The sequence below is a fragment of the Rhinopithecus roxellana genome, chromosome 3 (assembly GCF_007565055.1).
Source record: "Rhinopithecus roxellana isolate Shanxi Qingling chromosome 3, ASM756505v1, whole genome shotgun sequence".
NCBI classification, from domain to species: domain Eukaryota; kingdom Metazoa; phylum Chordata; class Mammalia; order Primates; family Cercopithecidae; genus Rhinopithecus; species Rhinopithecus roxellana.
Genome location: NC_044551.1, coordinates 13,486,939 through 13,507,296, shown reverse-complemented (window position 1 = coordinate 13,507,296; position 20,358 = coordinate 13,486,939). Strand labels below are relative to the sequence as shown.

Below are 20,358 nucleotides of genomic sequence, written 5' to 3'. Positions count from 1 at the left end.
CCCTGTGGCAGAGACGTAGGGACAGTTGTGTCCCTTTAAGCAAGACCTTGCTATCCAGGGGCAAGGAGCGTAGGGGCAGAGACCATCTCTAGCCGCCATGCTGTCAGGCTGTGCCTGGGCTCTGGAGCTGAGGACACACTCATCCAGGCAGCCACAGCTGGTGTCCAAGCAGGCAGGGCCTGCACCTAATGCGAACCACAGGGAGCTCCCTAGCAGGCCATCTCCAGAGCCTCCCTGAGGCCTCCCAGCCACCCTGCCTCCTCCCCTTGCGCTGTTCAGGGGCATTCCTCATCAGTGAGCCTCTTGTGATACAAAGGCCACCTCAGCATCTGCCTCCCGGGGACCCAGCCCATTCTTGGCCATTCTTCATATTCGTTGTTTGAACTTTCTCTTCAGTCCTTTCAAAAAAACACCCTTTGCCTCCATTTTCTTTTCAATTTCTGATCTGATCTATCGTTAGCCATGCTGAAATAACAAATAAATATGGGTTAAAATATTATTTTATCGATTTCCCTGTTTTGTGTTTCTTTCTTTTGATCAGTGAATCTGATTGATCCACCATCTAATTAATTTAAATCTGCCATCTCATTTTGTGCTGTTTGTTCTATTCCATGATTTTTTCCCTCTCCACTTTTGCCACTTTTAGATGATCTGTCATCCCACATGTCCCTCTGCTCATTTGGAGACTGTGTACTCCGCTTCTGTTCTGTTCTTACGGCATGTGTGCGTTTAGTCCGTGTTCTTACCCACCCCTGGGGTTCCTTGAGCGCGAGACGCGCGTCCCTCCCCATGCTCCTGTTCTCACCTGTGGGGGTTCCCAAGTATTTTTATGGAACATTTTAACCTCACAAAGTATTGATATAGTCACTGTTAATTTGGAGTTATTGACCTATTTATTCTCTTTGCTCTGCTTTCTTCACAAACCAGACATACCATTTGAGATCACCTTTGCTTTCTGCATTTAGAATTTCTCTTAACGTCTGCTGGTGGCAAATTCTCTTTTCATTGTCTAAAAATGCCTTTATTGTATCCTCATTTTGGAAAACTGTTTCACTGGGCTAGTATCTCAGGTTGGCAGCCTGTGATGACGTCGCCCTGTTATGGGGGCTACGGTGGTGTTCACAGTGTTCATGTCTCATGTCCATTCCCCGTGAATTAGACCCCACCCAGGGCTGCACCAGTGCTAGACCAGGACTCACAACTGACAGACGGCTGGTCCGCCTGCTCCTCCTTCACAGTCCTCCTGTCTAGATGAGGAAGCAAGAGGCTCCCTTAGGCAAAGGGGACACAAGGCTCTCAGCCCTGTGAGCTTCAGCCCAGTGGAGGCACTCAGCACACTCCCTGCCTGGGGCCCCTCCAGTACCCATCCCCTGTTATCATCTGTTACAGACATGTGTGCTCTGAGGAACAGAGAAATCCATGTTTTAAAACACCTTTATTTGTCACTTTACCAACTGGACACACAATGTTAATGACAGCAGACACACAGGGGCATGTGCACACAGACATGAGCTGTTTCACTACAGGTTTGCAAGCCAGGCTCAACAGCAAGTCCAACAGGCGACACCACGCCTCTCACCTGCAGAAGGGACAGCACAGCCACCCCACCCCGCGGACGTTCCCAGTGAGTGCGGTTTAGACGTTGGCAGAAGTGCCTTTCAGAGTCAGAACAGCCATGACATGGACATCACCCGTCACACTGATAAAGTGATACGCTCAGTACTCCCTTATGTTAATCACACGGTGTAAAAATATATTGCACATATATATATATATATAAATTTGTTTCCCTTTCTTGAAAAAAACCTTAGTACAAACTAGTAGTTACACGCTCCCTTTCAAGTTTCTCTTAAGTTGTGCAGATTTCCTTTGTGGTTTGGCTTAGTTTAGTTTTTTAAGAGGTCGAAAGAAAGAAGTCAAGCATCTCGCTGTGCCCATTATTCCCCAACACAGGCCAGGGGACAAATGCCACACTCTGGACCACCAGAGCTCACAAATTGTTCAGTAGTAAGAGGAGGAAAGATGCAGGTTCAGTGTTTGAAGGATGTTCTGGCCTATTGATAACATCACTGTCCAGCCTCATCGTCCCCCTGTGCCATCCCCTCATGGTGTGGGGTGGGAGGGTGGCCAGTGCACATGTGATTGCCCACAGGAGGAGATGAGCTGGGCCAGTAGAGGGACAGATAAGTGTCCAGGGCCAAGGCGTCTCCATCTCAACTCCTCCCCACTCCAGTTGTACAGCAGAAGGAGCCACAGGCATGTGTGAACACACAGGACAGGCCCTGCGCCAACAAAACACCATTCACAAAAGCAGGCGGCTGCAGCAGCCCAGGGTGGGGGCCGGGGTAGGAGGTGATGCCCACACAGGGCTGCTGTGGTCGGCCCTGAGCTGGCACCCCTGGGGTCTGGGATGGAGCGGCACTGACAGGCAAGTGGGGCGGCCACAGGACATGATGCCAGCCCAACTCCACCATCTGTGCCCAAACTTGGGACAGGATATTAGAAGGTGTAAAAATAGTCCAGTATAAACATAAATCTTCTGCTACAATATTTTAAACATATAATTTGAACTTTAATTTTGGTAAAGCTAGCTGTTATGAACACTACCTGGTTGCTTATCCTATAGCAGTAAATAAAAATGAATAAGTACTCTGGTGTGAACAGTCTTCTCAATGCGCTCCCTCTGCCTTTCTCCTTTCCTGATGCTGAGACACGATCAGCACTGTCCTCCCAACACAACCTGTCCCTCTCTCCTGGTGTCACCCCCGACAGAACCTGTCCCTCTCTCCTGGTGTCACCCCCGACAGAACCTGTCCCTCTCTCCTGGTGTCACCCCCGACAGAACCTGTCCCTCTCCTGGTGTCACCCTCAAAAGAACCTGTCCTTCTCTCCTGGTGTCACCCCTGACAGAACCTGTCCTTATCTCCTCTTGTCACCCCCAACAACATGTCCCTCCTCCTGGTGTCACCCCCAACAGAACCTGTCCCTCCTCCTGGTGTCACCCCTGACAGAACCTGTCCTTATCTCCTCTTGTCACCCCCAACAGAACATGTCCCTCCTCCTGGTGTCACCCCCAACAGAACCTGTCCCTCCTCCTGGTGTCACCCCCAACAGGACCTGTCCCTCTCTTCTGGTGTCACCCCCGACAGAACCTGTCCCCCTCTCCTGGTATCACTCACTGACAGAACCTGTCCCTGTGTCCTGCTGTCACCCCTGACAGAACCTGTCCCTTCTCCTCGTGTCACCCACCAACAGAACTTGTCCCTCTCTCCTGGTGTCACCCCCGACAGAACCTGTCCCTCTCTCCTGGTGTCACCCCTGACAGAACCTGTCCCTATCTCCTCTTGTCACCCCCGACAGAACCTGTCCCTCTCTCCTGGTGTCATCCCCGACAGAACCTGTCCCTCTCTCCTGGTGTCATCCCCGACAGAACCTGTCCCTCCTGGTGTCACCCCTGACAGAACCTGTCCCTCTCTCCTGGTGTCGCTCACCGACAGAACCTGTCCCTGTGTCCTGGTGTCACCCCATCAGAACCTGTCCCTTTCTCCTCATGTCACCCACCAACAGAACCTGTCCCTCTCTCCAGGTGTCACCCCTGACGGAACCTGTCCCTGTGTCCTGTTGTTACCCACCAACAAAACCTGTCCGTGTCCTGGTGTCACCCCCAACAGAACCTGTACCTCTCTCCTGGTGTCACCACTGACAGAACCTGTCCCTATCTCATGTCACCCCCGACAGAACCTGTCCCTATCTCCTCATGTCACCCCCGACAGAACCTGTCCCTCTCCTGGTGTCACCCCCGACAGAACCTGTCCCTCTCTCCTGGTGTCACCCCCGACAGAACCTGCCCCTCTCTCCTGGTCACCCCCGACAGAACCTGTCCCTCTCCTGGTTTGCAGGCTGTGCGGTTTCTGTTATTCAGAAATACACATTTATTTTCTGTTGAACCATGGTTAGTAGAAGCTAATTGGCAGTGCATAAAAACATGCAGAAGAGAACACACACCTGCCTGAATTCACAATATTCAGAAACTGAGGAAGATGCACGGGTCTGTTACGTGCAGTGGGGCTGCTGTCCAAACAATGTTCTGTGTTTGGAGGCGGCACACAGATGCAATTACAGATTCCACAGACAAACTATAACTGACAATGGTGACCACTATGCCCTCGTGACTTAATTTTTGCTACCCCTCCTGGCTAGGTGACAGAGATGGGAGCGGAGTGGATGTTTTCAAAGATTCGCTTTGGAGCCGAGTGGAGAAGGGGGCTCTCCTGGCTCCCGCATGTCTGAGGAAAGCCTGGGGGCCATTGAGGGAAGGCGGGACGCAGGGGAGGCCATGCCTCTGACACGTGGGCACCAACCCTGGAAGTGTGGAGGGAGAGCGGGGGGTGTGGGGCCTCTCCCTCCAGGAGCCCACGGTGCTCCAGGCTAGGACGGGCTGGGTGCCACAGCAGCCTCGATCTCATTCACGAAACCCACAGGGGTGTCCTAGGGTTCAGAATGCATGCCACAACTTTCCTCAGAGTGAAGGGTCCACTTCTGCAAAGGAGCTCACCTCCAGGGGCCAAGATGGGAGCCATGAGCCCCACCGCTCCGGTCATTCCAGCCAGGTCTGGGAAGGGCTGTGGTGAGTCGGTGCTGGCCGCGTGGACGAAGTGCCCCGTCGGTGACAGGGCCTGTTCCCTGCGGGGTCGGGTGCTGCCCAGGCCGGGTGGAGACGCTTCTCGTGCTCAGGGCCGGTTTCTGGTGTGCTCCCAATGCGCTTGGCTCTTGAAGCCATTCTTGTCTGAGGCCAACCAGTGACCAGGAGGCAGGGTCCTGGTGCCCCTCTCCTCAGTGTCCCTCGTCCCCACAGACCGCAGCAAGGCCTGGTGAGCCTCTGTGCCTGCCGTGCCGTGTGGGGACCCGCGGACCCCAATCCGCCTGTCCCTCCGTCCTGACCCGGCGCCAGGCTCAGCTCCAGGGCAAGGTCCTCTGGAGTCACGTTCGTTCTGTGTGACTTGGCTGTGACTGTGGCGACCGGGTTGCCCATAGACAGAAGAAGGAGAAACGCAGCCTCCGACCAGGAGATGCGGCCCAGGGTGGAGCCGCGCTGGGGCCAGAGAGGCCGAGGAGGGCAGGAGTCCGAGGGTGTAAGGGTGCCAGGGTCCTTCGGGTCTCAGGCTCCGGGACCTGGGGAGCCGCCCTGTTCGGTGACTGCTCATCCTCGGCGTCTTCAACACAAGGGCTTTGGAATTGTCATGGGCTGTGATCGGCCGATTCCGGTGACCCGTTTGTCTGTGATTGGGTGATTCCAGTGACCCGCTTGTCTGTGATCAGGTGATTCCGGCGACTGCTCGTCTGTGATCGGCCAATTCTGATGGCCCGCTTCTCTGTGATCAGTGATTCCGGTGACAGCTCGTCCTCAACCTCTTCAACACAAGGGCTTTGGAGTTGTGATGGGCTGTGATCAGGCAATTCCAGTGACTGCTCGCCTGTAATCGGACGATTCCACACTGCGCATTCAGAGTTGTTTTCAAATGTTTCCGTACGTTAGTTCTGCCTTTCACACGCGGTCCAGCCAGGTTCAGTGGGGGCACAGGGCTGGGCTTGGGCACCCCCCGCCTTCCCCAGGCCGGTGAGGTGACATCCTAAAGGAGCCACGAAGCCTGAGGTTCATTTTTCCTTGGTCTTTATTGCCAGACACCACGAACTTCCCAGCCCTGCCATGGAAGCTGCCTGCCAGGTCCTCCCCATCCTCAGGTTGGGGTCTACCTGGGGATGAGCCTGCGGCAGTCTGTTGAGGGGCCTCGGAGACCCCCAACTTTCAGCGGACCATGCTGGCTGGGAGCTCCAGCCCTGCGGCTCCTGCTCTGCTCAGGTAGGGGAGTCCTTCCACAGGGCTGTGGCCGCAGCAGGTACACTCCTGGGAGTCAGGGGAGGCGAGTGGCGCTCATGCGTGCCAGTGAGGAAGGAGCCTCACCATCCTGTGCTGTGAGCCTGGCCCTGGGCACCCCTGCCCTGGCCAGAGCCTCACCGTAGCCACGGGCTAACAGGCTCTGGAAGCGTTTCCCCAAGACTGCCGCAGGCTCATCCTCAGGTAGACTCCAGAACCACAACCCAGCAGGTCACACGCGCAGCTGTGGCTGTTTGTGTGCCAAGGGACAGTGGCAGTGCGCCATTGTGACAGTGGGTAGCCACACCCTTCAGCCTCCCCAGGAGGGAGCAGGAGTGCCAGCTTCTCCCCAGGTGCAGACAGGCAAGGGCAGGCCGCCTGGGTGTGTCCTGGCAGCGTGGAGGGTCCTGGATGGGCTCTGTTTGGCCATCTACTGGCAGAGAAACCCCCACAGACACTACAGGCTTAGGGGTCCTCCCTGGTGTCCTGCTCTCTAGGGGGAGGGGCCGGGAGAGGTTAGGCTGAGTCATTTCAGGAGAGTTGAAGAAGGCGCTTGGGCTATGGCAATGGGAGGTCTGCGAGCAAGCAGGGTGCAGCTAGTGAGGATGGGCAAGCGGGAGGGCCGGGCAGAGGCCCTGTCACGCAGTGAGGCGAGGAGTGTCTCAGCACTTCATGTCTCTTGCCTGGCAACACCACGGGGACCAGACATTCCGAATCTTCCTAGACCTGCTCTGAGAACACAGGCAGCCACCACGTCTACTCAGGAAAGCAAAGGGAGCTGACTCCACCCTCACAGTCCAGGCCACTGTGGTCAGCCGGGAAGCCGCCCACTGTCCCCCACAGCTTTCCTTTTTCCGACGTTGCCCTTGGCACAGAGCTGGCCTGTAGGCATGTGTGCACACTTGTGTCCATGTGACCGGCTTCCCCACACATGTGCCAGGTGCCCAGTACCCCTGCCAGATGGCCTCACTCTGCCCTCTGCCCAGGAAAGCAGGAAGGCCCTGTGGTGTCCACTGCACACAGTACAGGCCTCAGGCCCCACAGACACCTCCCATGCCCGGTGTGGGGCCAACTCCGTGTTAGTTGCCTGCTGGTTGGGATTAGCTCCTGCCACCCTCAGGGCTCCTGGAAGGTGTCTGCCAGTCAGGAGATCAGCACAGCCTCCTGTTGCCATGACAGCCAGCTCCTTTAAAACACCCCTTTGACCTGCAAACCACGTGCCCGATGTGGTGTGATCCGGGAGACACTTTGGAAACGGTTGAGGACGCAGGTGTATAAGGAGGGTCAGTGAACTGGGGCCCAAACCTGGTTCGAGAGGGGAGTGCTGGGGGCATCTGGCAGGAGGAGGGGCAGGAGGGAGGCCTGGGCCTGGCCTCCCCCCAGCCCCCTCTGGGGCACCCGTCTGAGTTCTGCCCGAGTGAGCACAGGAATGTAATGAAGTGCGAGGTGACAGAGTCCCTGCTCCAGGGACACCGGCAGTGCCGCGAGGCATGGAGCGGGGGCTACTTGCCCCCTTGCACCTTCTGGTCGTAGGTGCCCGCATGCTTGTAGCCGGACACATAGCCCGACTCGTCCACCAGGTCCACGCGGCCAGCCTTGCCCTTGCCCTTGCCAGAGGGGTCGAAGCGCTCCTTGTGGGAGCCCGTGAACTTGGTGGTGTCTGTGAGCCTCGACACTGTGGGCGACGAGATGGCTTTCTGCAAGAGGAGCGGGAGGAAGGGGACAGGTAAGTTGCCAGCAGGTGAGGTGGCTGTGCCGTGGGCAGGTCTCCCAGCGGTGGGGCGGTGGGCAAGGGGCAAAAAACCCTGGGATTTATGCCCCTTTTAATTTTAATTCTTATTTTTATCTCTTGTGGCCCTGGGGCAGCCTTGGGCCTGCAGGGTGCCGCGACCCTAACAATTGACCAGGTCCACCTGGTGTTTATGCAGCTGGGGACCCCACCACCTGCACCCTCACAGGGAAGGGGCTGTCAGGACAGCCACGCCCCACCCTCCAGGCTATGGCCCCCCAGCCCATGCCCCTTTTGACCAAGCCTCCCCAGACCCTGCCCCAGGCCACGCCCTGCCGACCACGCCTCCCAGGACCCACCCCACCCCCACAGGCCAAGGCCGCAATCCATGCCCCTTCTGACTACACCTTCCCAGACCCCACACCAAGCCATGCCCTCCTGACCACGCCTCCCAGGCCAAGCCCCCATCCATGCCCCTCCTGACCACGCCCCCCCATGCCCCACCCTCCAGGCCACGCCCCAATCCATGTGCCTCCTGACCACACCTCCCCAGGCACCACCCACCTGCCAGGCCCCGCCCCCAGCCCCCTCCAGGCCCCGCCTTCCATCCCCGCCCTGCTCACCGTCACCCCTGAGATAATGGGCGCTTTGCCCTCAATGAGCCTGTGCACCTCGCGAACCGCCTCCTCGCTGCTCTTGTCTTTGAATCGCTTCTTGGCGAGCTCCTCCAGTGCCTCCTGGAACTGCTCAAAGGTGATGGTCCGGCAAGACTTCCCTCTGCAAGGGCACAGGCAACTTAGGGCTGGGCGCAGACCGGCCCAGGGCTGCCCGCCCCGGCGTGGGTCCGAGCAGAGCTGGGCGGCCATTGCCCAGCAACCCACAGGCTTCACCCACAGGCAGCCGCCCTGGTAGGGCCGCAAATCCAAACTGTCTTGGAAGAAAGCTTGGTGGAAGCAGGTCCTCTATAAAGCTGGATGCTCACACGGCCCTGCAGGCCGCTCTGACACAGGGTGCCTGTGGGTCTGCACTCTGCTGGGGCGGTGGGGGAGGCCATTAGGGAGCAGAGCCCACTTCCTCTTCCGGGGGCCACCACAGCCCCGCCCAGCTGCGCCGGGAGTTGGGGGTCCTAGGACCTGCTGGGGCCCCGGCTCTGCCTGTGTGTGTTGGGGTCCTAGGTGGAGGTGTCCCCGACACAGGAACATGGTTAGGAGGGGCCACCGCCCCCAGACACTTGGCAGCATGGGCACAGGCCCACACTTCAGACCCCCTGGCTCCAAAACCCGCCAGGCAGCCCTGCTGTGCCCCTGTGCTGCCCTGGCCTCAGAGGTGCAGAGCCAGATGCAGGAGGTGTGGTGAGCAGCTCCTGGTCACACAACACGCTGCATCTAAACACACTCCACGCCTTGCAACATCCTCCCACCACAGGCCATTCAGGCAATTTCAGAGGGTTCTAAACTGACTCTTGGTCTCTTATATAATAATTCTAATTAGAAAACATTTTTCTCCTCTGATCAGATCTACCACAACTAACCCAAAGTAGGGTTTTTCAATGTTTAAAACAAGAGATCCTGTGGATGAGGCTCAGTTCTGCAAAAGCCACCTGCATTTCACCAGGGAAGCCTCTGGAACAGCGCGAGAAAGGCTGCACCCAGCGGGCCAAGCATTCCAAGGGCACTCCCAGCTGCAGAATCCACCACAGTGACCAAGATTCAGGAGACAAATGACCCATAAAACCCCAGCAAGCCTTTCCAGAAGTCAATGAACAGAGGGCCTAGAATAGCCAAAACGATTTCAAGAAATGAGAACAGTCAGAGGACTGACTACCCAACTCCAAAGCTCATCAAGGCTTCACTGCAAAGTGGCAGTGACGTGGGCATGGGCACACCGCCAGCCCCGCAGCCCGGGGAGTCTGGCTCAGCCACACGCATGCCGTCCGCCGATGTCCACAGGTGCAGAGGCAAGCCAGAGAGAAAGGACTGCCTCTCCCACAAGTGGAGCTGGAGCAACTGGTGATCCCTGTGCAAATTAAAATACACTTTGGTCTGTACTGCGCACTATATACAAAACTCAAAATAGATGTCAGTCCTAATTATGAAACTAAAACAAACTTCTAGAAGAACCCCAAAAGAAAATCTCTGTGACCTGGGGTTAGGCGAAGATTTCTTAGAAATGGCAACAAAACACGGCCTATAGTGGAAAAAATGGATGAACTGGACTTCATCAAAAGGTTCGCAACTGTGCTCTCAGAAGATACCCTTAAGACAATGAGAAGACAAGCCACAGACTAGGAGACCTGCCTGAGAAAGGGACTTGTCTCTGAGATACACAAAGGAACCTTAAAACTCAGCAGTGAGAAAAAAAATGCCATGTGAAAAGACGGGCAGAATATTTGAAGCAGCAATATTCAGAGAAAACACGTGCATGCAGACAAGCACACGGGGAGGCGGCTGCGACGGCGCCCTCAGGGAAGTGCCAAGTACAGGGAGAGGCGGCTACCATGGCGCCCTCAGGGAAGTGGGGACAGACAACCACACGGAGAGGCGGTAGTGTTGGCGTCCCCAGGGAAGTGCGGACAGACAAGCACACCCAGAGGCGGCCGCCATGGCGCCCCCAGGGAAGTGCCTACAAGGACACGGAGAGGCAGCTGCGATGGCGCCCTCAGGGAAGTGCGGACAAGTACACGGAGAGGCGGCTGCTATGGCGCCCTCAGGGAAGTGCGGAGGGAAACCACAGCGAGGCCTTGCGCACCCTCCAGGGAGCACAGACAATCAAATAAACAAACTGCCAGCACCTCGAGCTGAGCAGGCCGCCGGGTGGGGGGCGTCCTCATCCACAGCCGGCGGAGCAGCATGGCAGAGCCACTGTGGACAGTTTCTGTCACAGCCAAAGAAGGCCCAGCAGTCACGTTCCTGGGTCCTTGCTCAAGAGAAATGAATAGGGAGGCTCACACTTAAATGCAAATGTTTACCACTGTTCTGCTCTCATCAAACCCCAACCAATCCAATGGCCCTCAGCCGTGGCCACAGTGCTGTGATGCTTGCGCACGTGGACGGCACCCCACCCTTGAGAACAAGCCCAGAATACCACGCGGTGGGTGCCAAGTGGCCAGGCTTGGAGCGGATGCTGTGTTTAACACAAGTGGCCAGACCAAAGCGGATGCTGTGTTTAAACAGCACCTGAGGGTTCCCACACACTTTATAGGCGTGTCCTGAAGACACAACAGACACCATCAAGAACCGCACTGTGCCAGAGAAGAAATCCCACTCAGAAACACACCAAGCACTGGGGTCCCACAGCACAGACCCCCACGCCTCATGGGGTCCCAGGGAGGTGAGCGGAGGCCTCACGCTGTGGCCGGAGGGGACTATGGGGAGACAGAGCCCCAGGGCGGGGCCTGGACTGCTGAGGATAGCGAGGCAGGGCACATTCCAGAACTGCGTGTCATAGGGTGCTGTTGTTCAGCAGCATCCCCCAGGGGGCGCTGGTGAGCCCGGTGAGCCGGAGGGGCCCTGAGCCACTCCATGGCTTGGGGGTGCACAGTGTTGGGGGCAGGTTTAGCCCCTTGACGCGCTCAGCCTGGACACCCGTACCATTCCCTGTGGTGCTGGAGGAGCCAGGCCACCCCAGGCAGCCCAGCAGTGCCTGGAACTGACAGTGCCCATTGGGCCCTGTGGGGGTGTTGACTCTCTAGGGCCCTTGGGGCCTCTCTGTCAGTCCCAGACCATCAAAGGCGCTCTCTCTTCTATTTACACCCTGCCCAAGCTGACATGCGGACGCCAGGCCTGACTGCCAGCTTGGTGACCAGTGCTGGGGCACGCAGCCCTTTCTGACAGCCTCGGAGCCAGGCACCACCAGCATGAGTCACTCGGCGGGGAGGGGGATGGCTGAGGGGGCTCCCCCATCAGAGGCCACATTCAGATCGGGACACCTGCTTTGCCCGTGCCCCGAGTGTCTTGGGGAAAGGGCGCCTGGGTCTCTGCCCTATGCTGGTGGGGAACTCTCCCCAAGAAGACCCGGGTGCCCCTGCCTGGGGCAGTCCTAAGAGTTCTAGGACAGCAGTGCCTGTGTCTTCCCCAGAGACACTTAGTCTGATTGCCTGGCTCTTCCGACACAGAGTGGGTCTGTTCTCCAGAGACCAGGGTGCTAGAGGAGCCTCCGAGTGCAGAGCTCAGCATCTTCATTGCCCATGCGCTCCCCAGCCCCGCGCCCTGCCCGGAAGCCGGCCCAGCCAGGCGCTGCCACTGCTCACACACGACACCCTGTTGGGCCTGGACTTACTTCCCAAGCTCTGAGTCCCCTTGGCCTCTGGGCCTGGCTCGGTCTCTCAGGGGACACTGGGACCCGGCCTGGGGCCTCCAGGAGCTGGGCTCAAGCCAGGACAGCCCTCTGAGGACCAAGGCCTGTTCCTCTGGGGCGGAAGTCACAGGCACTGCTGGGCTCGGGACTATGCATCCAGCACCCTTGTGAATCAGGAATGCCCTCCCAGGGTGACCTCTCTGAGGGGCAGGGGCCAGTGGGTGGGATGACAGCTTGCTACTCGGGTTCCGGAGAAAGCTACCAGCTCCCCTGGGCTCTCTGAGCCTGCAGCTGCTGTGGCTGGAGTGCCCTGTCCAGAGGCTGCCACAGGTGGGAAGCTGGGGGCTGTGGAGGAGAATCTCGGGGGAAACAGCCTCTCCCTGTACTTAGGCGAGTCCAAGAGTGAGGGGCTGCGGCTCCCCCAGGGCACCAACCTCTGGGATCTTCCATTAGCTCCTGAGACCTGAGGAGGCTGGGAAGGAGCCCCTAGCTGGTGGGTCCCGCGGGGGGAGTGGGGGCTTCTGGGGAGGCTCCTGCCTGGTAGGGACATGGCCTTAGCGGAGCCCTGTCTGGCATTGCCATCGTGCACGTCAGCTCCGAGTTCTCACTGCTCCAGGAGGGTCCGGTGGTCCTGGTCCAGCAGGACCCAGCCTGGGGTCCCCCCATGCCTGTTGGTCACCCCTGCCTTCCCCAAGCCCCAGCAGGATACAGAGGACCTACAGCAAAGTTTCCTGGGGCCGGCGGTGGTCGGTGACAAGCCCTCCAGGCCCTGCCCATTCTCCCCTGGCAGGTGACTCCACCAGTAGCTGAGTACCTGGGGGCAGGTGAGGTGATATCTGGCCACTTGGGAGGGCTTCTCCCCTCATCTCTGGAAACCGGAGCCCTTCCTGCACCCCACTCAGCTTAGCCGATGGATGACAATGTCCACTGGGCCACGGCAGCTCAGGCCCTGGGGTGGGCTGAGAGCCAGGGCCCTCCCATTGCTGCACCAGCTCTAATCCTAGGCAGGCCCACCATGAAGCCCCCACACAGCGGGTCGGTGGGGTGCCTGAGCTCCAGAGGTCTGGCTACCGAAGGTCCCACCCTACCTCAGGGGCCGCCTGTGATCCGCCCACTGTTTCCCTCTGAGTGGGACACCCTAAGATTCCTCCTAATTTTGCGTTGCCGCCAGCCTTTTTGTTTTCCTGGGGAGGGGTGGGGGTGGAGCGTGTGTGGTCACCACCCTGTGGATGTCACCAGGAAGAGGTGGCCCTTGGTGAGACGTGGACTTGGGGCCCAGAGGGACCCCGGGCAGATGTGAGGGGCCTGACCTTCTCTAGGGGGCCTCAGGGGCTTGGCTGCCTCCGTCTGCCCTAGTCTCGGCCCAGGCAGGGCTTGGGTCTATGCACCTGAGGTCAGTTTCTGGCTGTTTGGAAGTCACCTTCTCACATTACCTGTGCTGCTTGGCCAGGCTCATGGGGCAAAGTGGACAGCCAAGGCCACACCCACTGCTGGCGGAGCGCCGCACAGTGTGCTGGGGAGAGCAGAAGAGATGGGTGCTTGTCGCCATGCAGTGCACTGGGAATTGCCAGTACTGCACCTGCAGGTCACAGAAGCCACAGGCCTTGACTGCGAGGCCACGGCGCCACGAGCTCATGAACCCTCAGTCACAGACGCACCCACGGTCGAGGGACCCCCCCCTGCCAGGGGCTCCACTCTGCAGAAGCCACTGTCATCCTGCACTTCCAGGGGTGGCCACTAGAGGCTACCCAAAGACAGAACTGGCTGGAGGGCTCCAGAGGTGCCAAGCGCGAGCCCGGGACAGGGTGGCACCCACAGCAATGGAGGGACAGGGTTGGGTGTGGGGAATGCAGCCCACCCTTCCCCGGGGCTGGGTACCACGGGGGAGGGGGAGGGGAGAAATGCTGCCCTGAGGCTCCTAGCCCTACCAGGGGAGCTGACAACTGCTTTTCTGAGATGGACAGACAGGAGGACGTCACAAACAGCGCTCTGAGGACCTCACCTGCCCTGTGGTGGCTGCCCTCCAAACACGCTGTGACCTGGATTCTCTCCAAACCTGGGTCTTGCTCCTGGGAGATGGTTGGATCGGCTTCCATACTGGGAACAGTCTGCAGACTTTAGGACAAAGTGTCCTGCCAGCTCTCCACGCTCGGGGTGACCACAGACCCCAGTGCTGGCTAGCCTAGGGAGTGTACCAGGCTCAGCAGTCCTCCCCATTCGGGGTGACCACAGACCCCAGGGAGCCTGCCCTTGCTGTTCTCAGGCCCCCACTGGCCCTGGTTTCCTCCTAACCTGCGTCCAGGTATCAGTCTAACCCCCAAGCCAAGCTACCACCCAGTCTCCGCCCAGGTGTCTGCAGGAAATGTCAGTGCATTTACTTGGGAAAACACACCACACCCAGCACACAAGCATGGGTCCTGGGGGAGGCTGGGGCTCCCAGCGAGCCGAGACCCCAGCCCAGCCCTCCTTCCTCTGCCTCATCAGCTGGGTGCCCCCACCTGGGCTAGATGGACCCGCAGGGGGCCCCTCCTTCCTCTGCCTCATCAGCTGGCTGCCCCCACCTGGGCTAGGTGGACCCACGGGGGGCCCCTCCTTCCTCTGCCTCATTGGCTGGGTGCCCCCACCTGGCTAGATGGACCTGCAGGGGGCCAGGCAAGGCTGCAAGGCTGGAAGACCCTTGCCCAGAGGCTGGTGGTGTTTGGTGCAGGTGGGGAGGCAGCGGCTGAGCCTGACCCCAGGGGTCCCAAGGCACCCATGGCATGGGCCCCTCCCCAGGCTCAAGGAGGTGCTGGCAGATTCACTGTCCATGGCCCTGCTGGGCCCCACTCCCACCGCTCGTGGTCCGATCCCACTTGTGCACCTCATGCCTCCATTAATTAATATTTTGAAGCTGCCAGTGCGTGCTCTTTGCAGGAGGGAGTCATTGTCTGGGTTAACGGTAGTCTTCAACAAAAACCTGGCATACGGCTGCAAGAAATTTGTTTAAGATTTAACACATAGTAACATCAAAACAAACAAGCGCTGCCATGGCAACGAGGACTAAACAAAGGCTCGCAGATACCCCGAGCTGGCGCCACGCCGGTGGAGCCATGGCAACCTGCCCCGAAAACAGAAATCGGTGGACTTTTTCTCTGCAAGTCCTGTCAGAGTCAGCAGCTTTCTGTGGTACTTAAGGCCACTTCCTCGCGGTCCCCAAGCTCCTGAGGGAGGCAGAGGCTCCCACAAGTGACAGTGGGCATCCCCCTCTCCAAAATGCAAAACAAAAGCAAGCCGATACCCCTCAGGCCTGCTGCCCACCACCCCTTGCTTTTCCTGGAAATTAAAGGAAAATCTCTAGTGTCCCCAGCCCCTCCTGGTGGCCCTGCCCCCCTCTCTCTTCCTGAGACAAGGGTGTGAGTTTAGACCCCTTGCTCCTGCACACCTGGGAGGTCAGGACCCTGTGCCAGGATCATAGGGACCCCCCCCGAGGGGAGTCCAGGCTGCAGGAGGGAATGACAGTTTGAGGGTGGGAGAGATGCGGAAGCAGTCCTGGGGGAAGCCCGGGGTCACAAGGGTCTGCGGCTGCAGGTGAATTGGGAGGCGGGAAGGTCAGAATCCCTCAGCCTCCCCTCAGGCCAGGGTCCCGGTCCTGGCCACCTGAGCTGCTGCCAACAGGACAATCTGCCACACGGCGCCCACCCACAGTGCCCAGTCAGCCGACCAGGCTGCCCAGGACTGGGTCTCAGCCTCAACCCCTCCCTGGGCTCAGGTCACAGCTGTCTGCTCCCCCAGACTTTGACCCTCATGGCCAGCCAAGGCTGGCACACCCCAAGGCTGGTCCCAGGCTCCGCACTGGGGAGGTGGCCGTGCTGGAGCAGGGGGCCAAGCTTCAGGCCCCAAGTGCCTGAGCAGCTCAAGCCCTGGCTCTGGGAACAGGCCCCGACCAGTTGGGGCTCCTCCGGTCTTCTGGGGTGCCAGCACCCCCACGAGCAGGCAGGACTCCCATCATTCTCCAAATGAGCCACAGCCGCCAAGCCCCACCCACCACAGGGAGAGTGCTGCATGTGTGTGCAGGCGTGTGCAGGCGTGTGTGTGCACGTGTGGCCATGTGCACGCACACATGCGCCATCGTTTGAAGGCCACTTTCTGCAGAAGGAATCGTACCTGGCACCACACTTGGTGTGTCCGGGCAGCGCCAAGGTTGTGCGCATGGGGCTGGCCCTGCAGGGCTGATGGCCCCTGGACAGGCTCTTCCCACCTCCCGCCCAGCCCTTCTAGGAGCTTCACCCACAAGCACGGTCTCCACACTGCTTTGCCCCGGGTCTGCTCCTGTGTATCCTGGAGCACACATTGGGCGGCACAGAGGGCACCCAGGGACTCGTCTCAGACGCGCCCACATGCCCAGGCCTGCTGAGGAGCAGCTGCCAGGGCCCAGAAGCACGGGGCTGGGATCCACAAAGGGGCTGGGTCCCCTCCAAACAAGGACACCTGAGGGGGAAGAGGAGCACTGGGGGACACATGGGCCCTGGCGGCCAAGGGGAGAAGCCAGCCCTGCCAATGCCCACGCAGGCTCCAGACACCATGGCCGCGCTGCGAACCCCACCTGCCGCTGTATGGGCTAAATATAGCCGACCCAGTTTCTCTCTCCTGGTTCGTGTGCCTGGTACACGTCCCCTTGGCAAAGTGAGTTCTGGGCTCAGGACAAGGGCACTGTCTATGCCAGAGGCTCTGGCCCCCGGCCTCTCGGGCATGGCACAGGTCAGTGCCGCCTGCCCATGGCTATTGACCCATCAGAGCAGCCCTTGTCACCAGGACCTGCCAGCAGCTGGCTGGGGGTGTCTACACAAGCCCACCCCACATAGCCCGCTGCTGCAGGAGGCTGCAGGTTTCCAGCAGGGGACGGCGGGCTGGTCTGTCTTCCAGGCAGTAGCTGGCATGACAAGCTCTGGGGGTGATGTGGGAGCCCCAGCAAGCCTATGGGAGCTGCCTCTCACCAAAGAGCCCATAAGTGGGGTCTGGACCTCTGAGTCAGGTGCCAGTCGCCTCAGCCACAATCCCATTGGAGGTGCAGCCCCGAGAGTCAGTCCACGAAGGATCTGTGGCCAGGGATGCAGCGTGTGGGGTGCAGTGTGGCCAGGGGTGCAGTATAGCCGGGGGTGCAGCGCAGAGGGCACAGTGTGGCCGGGGGTGCAGCCCGTGGGGTGCAGTGTGGCTGGGGGTGCAGTATGGCCAGGGGTGCAGCACAGGGGGGTGCACTGTGGCCGGGGGTGCAGTGTGGCGGGTGCAGGCTGTCGGACGGACCCTCGAAAGCCAAGCCCCAGCCCTTGTCGGGGCCCTGCTGGTCCCCTTGCCCTGGCAGGCTCTTTGTGCCTTCCTGGTCTCCAGAGGCCCCAGGGATGAGTGATCCTGGGTTAGTATGGGCTCCAACTGCCAAGGTGTTGGCAAATGATGGCCCTGTCCGAGGCTGGGAAGCGCAAGGCTGCGTGACTACCTGCCTAGAGGGGCCAGCCACAGCCTCCTCTCACACCGGCCGATGGCTAAGCCCATGAGGATACTGAGGCTGGGAAGCCACAAAGGAGGTTGGCAGGGGCCACTGGGTCTGGACAGGGTCAAGGGTAAGACCAGCTTGCACCCGGGTCCCCGGATGGACCCTCCCCTCCAGTTTCTCTGGGACTGAGGCTGCAAGCTGTCAGGACGACGAATAAGATTTGCTGGCCCTGGTTGCCTCTGCCGTCCCCTAGAGCTGGGGGAGCTTGCAACACAGTCAGCTGGAGAGAAGGTCTGGGTTCAGGCATCCTTTTGAGCGGTTTCATGGCTTTTCTGGCATAACTTTCTAAACCCAAAATGCCCTCAGATGCACTCAGATATGCCGTACACAACAGGAAGCTCACCAGGACACGCACAGTCCGGGAACACGCACGACCCAGGAGACACCCAAGACCCAGGGGTCATGCATGACCCGGGAGACACATGTGACATCGCCACAGACCACAGCAGAGACAGCACAACTGCAAAGGCCACGGCGCCCACCCAGAGCTGGTAGATGGGTGCTGACACCGCAGAATTGGGCCCCAAAGCTTTCAGCACGGGGGCGTCTGACCCACAGCCCAGCCCCTCGCAAAGCCAAGGCCGCCGACGGGGAAGGCAGCAGGAGCTCTGAGATGAAAGAGTGATGAGGTTGTGGCAATGTAGGAATCTGGCCGCAAGTGGACGCAGGTGCAAACCGCCAAAATAAAGCCATTTCTACACAGGTGGACAGGACAGGGCTGGACACGGGGCTGGGGGAGAACCACTGCTTTTCTCAGGTGCGATCATGGTGGGGTGTCGGGACATGAGGTGAAAGGTACCGGGGTGTGTGAGGCTGCCTCAGTGTGCTTCCCGGCGATCATCCAGGAGAAAACAGGCAACGTGTGACACAGCAACAGGCGTGTGCACACATGACACAGAAATGCACGTGCACACACGATGCAGAAACGCACGCACACGTGCACACACGATGCAGAAACGTGTGCACACGTGCACACGACACAGAAATGCACGTGCATATGTGCACACACGATGCAGAAACATGCACACACGTGCACACACGTTGCAGAAACGCACACACGTGCACACACGATGCAGAAATGTGTGCACATGTGCACACACGACACAGAAACACATGTACACCTGCACACACGACGCAGAAACACACACGTGCACACAGGACGCAGAAACGCATGTGCACACACGACAGAAATGCATGCACACGTGCACATATGACAGAAACACTTGCACATGTGCACACATGACACAGAAACACACACACACATGCACACACGACGTAGTAATGCACGGGCACACGTGCACACACGACGCAGAAACACACACACTTGCACACACGATGCAGAAACACGTGCACACAGGATGCAGAAACGCACAAGCACACACGATGCAGAAACGCATGCACACGTGAACATATGACACAGAAACACTTGCACATGTGCACACACGACACAGAAACACGTGCACACACGACACAGAAATGCACACCCACACATGCACACATGACGCAGAAACGCGCACACGTGCACATATGACACAGACAAAGCAAACGGCATGATGCGGTTTTGCAGTGATGGCCAGAGCCACCTCCTTGGTGCCGTTTGCTGTTTCGGCACCTGTGGGAATCCCGGCACAGAAGTGGAACGGCACAAAGGCTTTGGGAGGGGCTGGGGGACACCTGAATGGCCAGCTCCATGCATGGGGACACAAGCATCCAACCTCTGAGACTCAGCCCCTGAGTCAACCCACGGAGGGTTGGGAACTCTGCCCGCCAGCAGCCAACTGCCTCTCCAGGCTTCAGGCAGTCACTGTCCCCACTCCTGGGGAGGCCCAGTGATCCCAGCCACAGCTCCCTGACTCTGGAGGGCAACATTCACCCTGCGTCTGCTCCGAGGCCAGACACCCCCTCATAGGCCACCTCCCATGCCAAGACCCCGCATGACCACAGGGCCGGGAGGAGCCAGGGCTGCCGCTCAGGACTCGGAACCGAGAGGTCCTGGAATGCCCAGACCCCTGCTTCCCAGAGGCCCAGATGGCACGTTCAGACTCCCACGTCTGGGCTGCTTCTGAGAAGGGCGGGGTCTTGAAGCACAACCCCCTCTACTCCCCATGGCCCACTCCCCACAGAACCCACCCGGGGGCTCAGGGTCACAGACCGCCATAAGCCAGGTCCTCGGCCTGTGAGCCCAGCACACTCACTTGATCTTGCTGAAGACGATGTCCACGTCGGTGACCGTCACATTCCTACCGTCGATCACCTGGCAGTCCTTGCACAGCTTCGACCAGTTCTTGCCGTGCATCTCCCTCCCAGTGGCCCTGGTGTCTCCATGCACCGCGAAGCGCCGGAAGGCCTCCTCCAGGGCACTGAGTTCGGGGGCCGCGGCTGCACCCTCACCGGCACCCTCCGATTCCAGCGACAGCCTCTTGGCCGCCCGGTCCTTTGAGGGGTCCCCCGGGGACTTGGGGGGCGTCCTGTTCGCAGCTTTGGAGGGCTTGGCCTTGTCAGCCATGTTGCTGTGGAGGAAGGAGAGAAGAAAGGTGTCACCTGGGCCATGTCCCAGCTGATCTGGGTGCAACCCAGGAGACCTGCCATACCAACGAGCACCAGGACGTGGCTGAGACGGGCAGGCCCTCCCGGGGCTGGGCGTGAGGCCCCTCAGACCCTCGGAGCCAGCTGCCCTGGAGGCATGCATGTCCAGCTGCTGGGCAGAGCAGAGCCAAGCGAGGCCTTGCCCACTGCCATCATTAGGCCAAGGACCCCCTAAGTCAGACAAAGCCAGCAGCACGCAGAGCCCAGGGTGGGAGCTGAGCTGGGTGCCAGGGGCTCCAGGCCGAGCAGGCTCAGGGTGTGACTGGCAGCATCACAGCCCATCCCGGGTCCTCCCTGCCGCTACACTTTTCCACTGCCCCTCCTGTGGATGCCCGCTCTGCAGTT

At 59.3% G+C, this 20,358-nt stretch overlaps 1 protein-coding gene across 4 annotated transcripts in view; it reads right to left on the bottom strand.

The window, feature by feature from the left end:
• LOC104654227 (tubulin polymerization-promoting protein) overlaps window positions 1-20,358 on the bottom strand; it is a 43,641-nt gene that overhangs the window by 9,719 nt on the left and 13,564 nt on the right. The window contains exons 2-5 of one of the 4 annotated variants that reach the window (XR_004056332.1): window positions 19,623-19,937; window positions 8,228-8,381; window positions 3,845-7,572; window positions 1,417-2,810 (exon numbers count right to left, since the gene is read on the bottom strand). Coding sequence is in view for 2 of the 4 variants with exons in the window: in XM_030927155.1 (XP_030783015.1) it covers window positions 7,378-7,572; window positions 8,228-8,381; window positions 19,623-19,933 (660 nt within the window). In the remaining 2 variants the exon portion in view is untranslated. Of the gene's footprint in view, window positions 1-1,416; window positions 7,573-8,227; window positions 8,382-19,622; window positions 19,938-20,358 lie in introns of those variants that run through there. The other 3 variants (XR_004056333.1, XM_030927155.1, XM_030927156.1) reach the window with 3 other exon arrangements.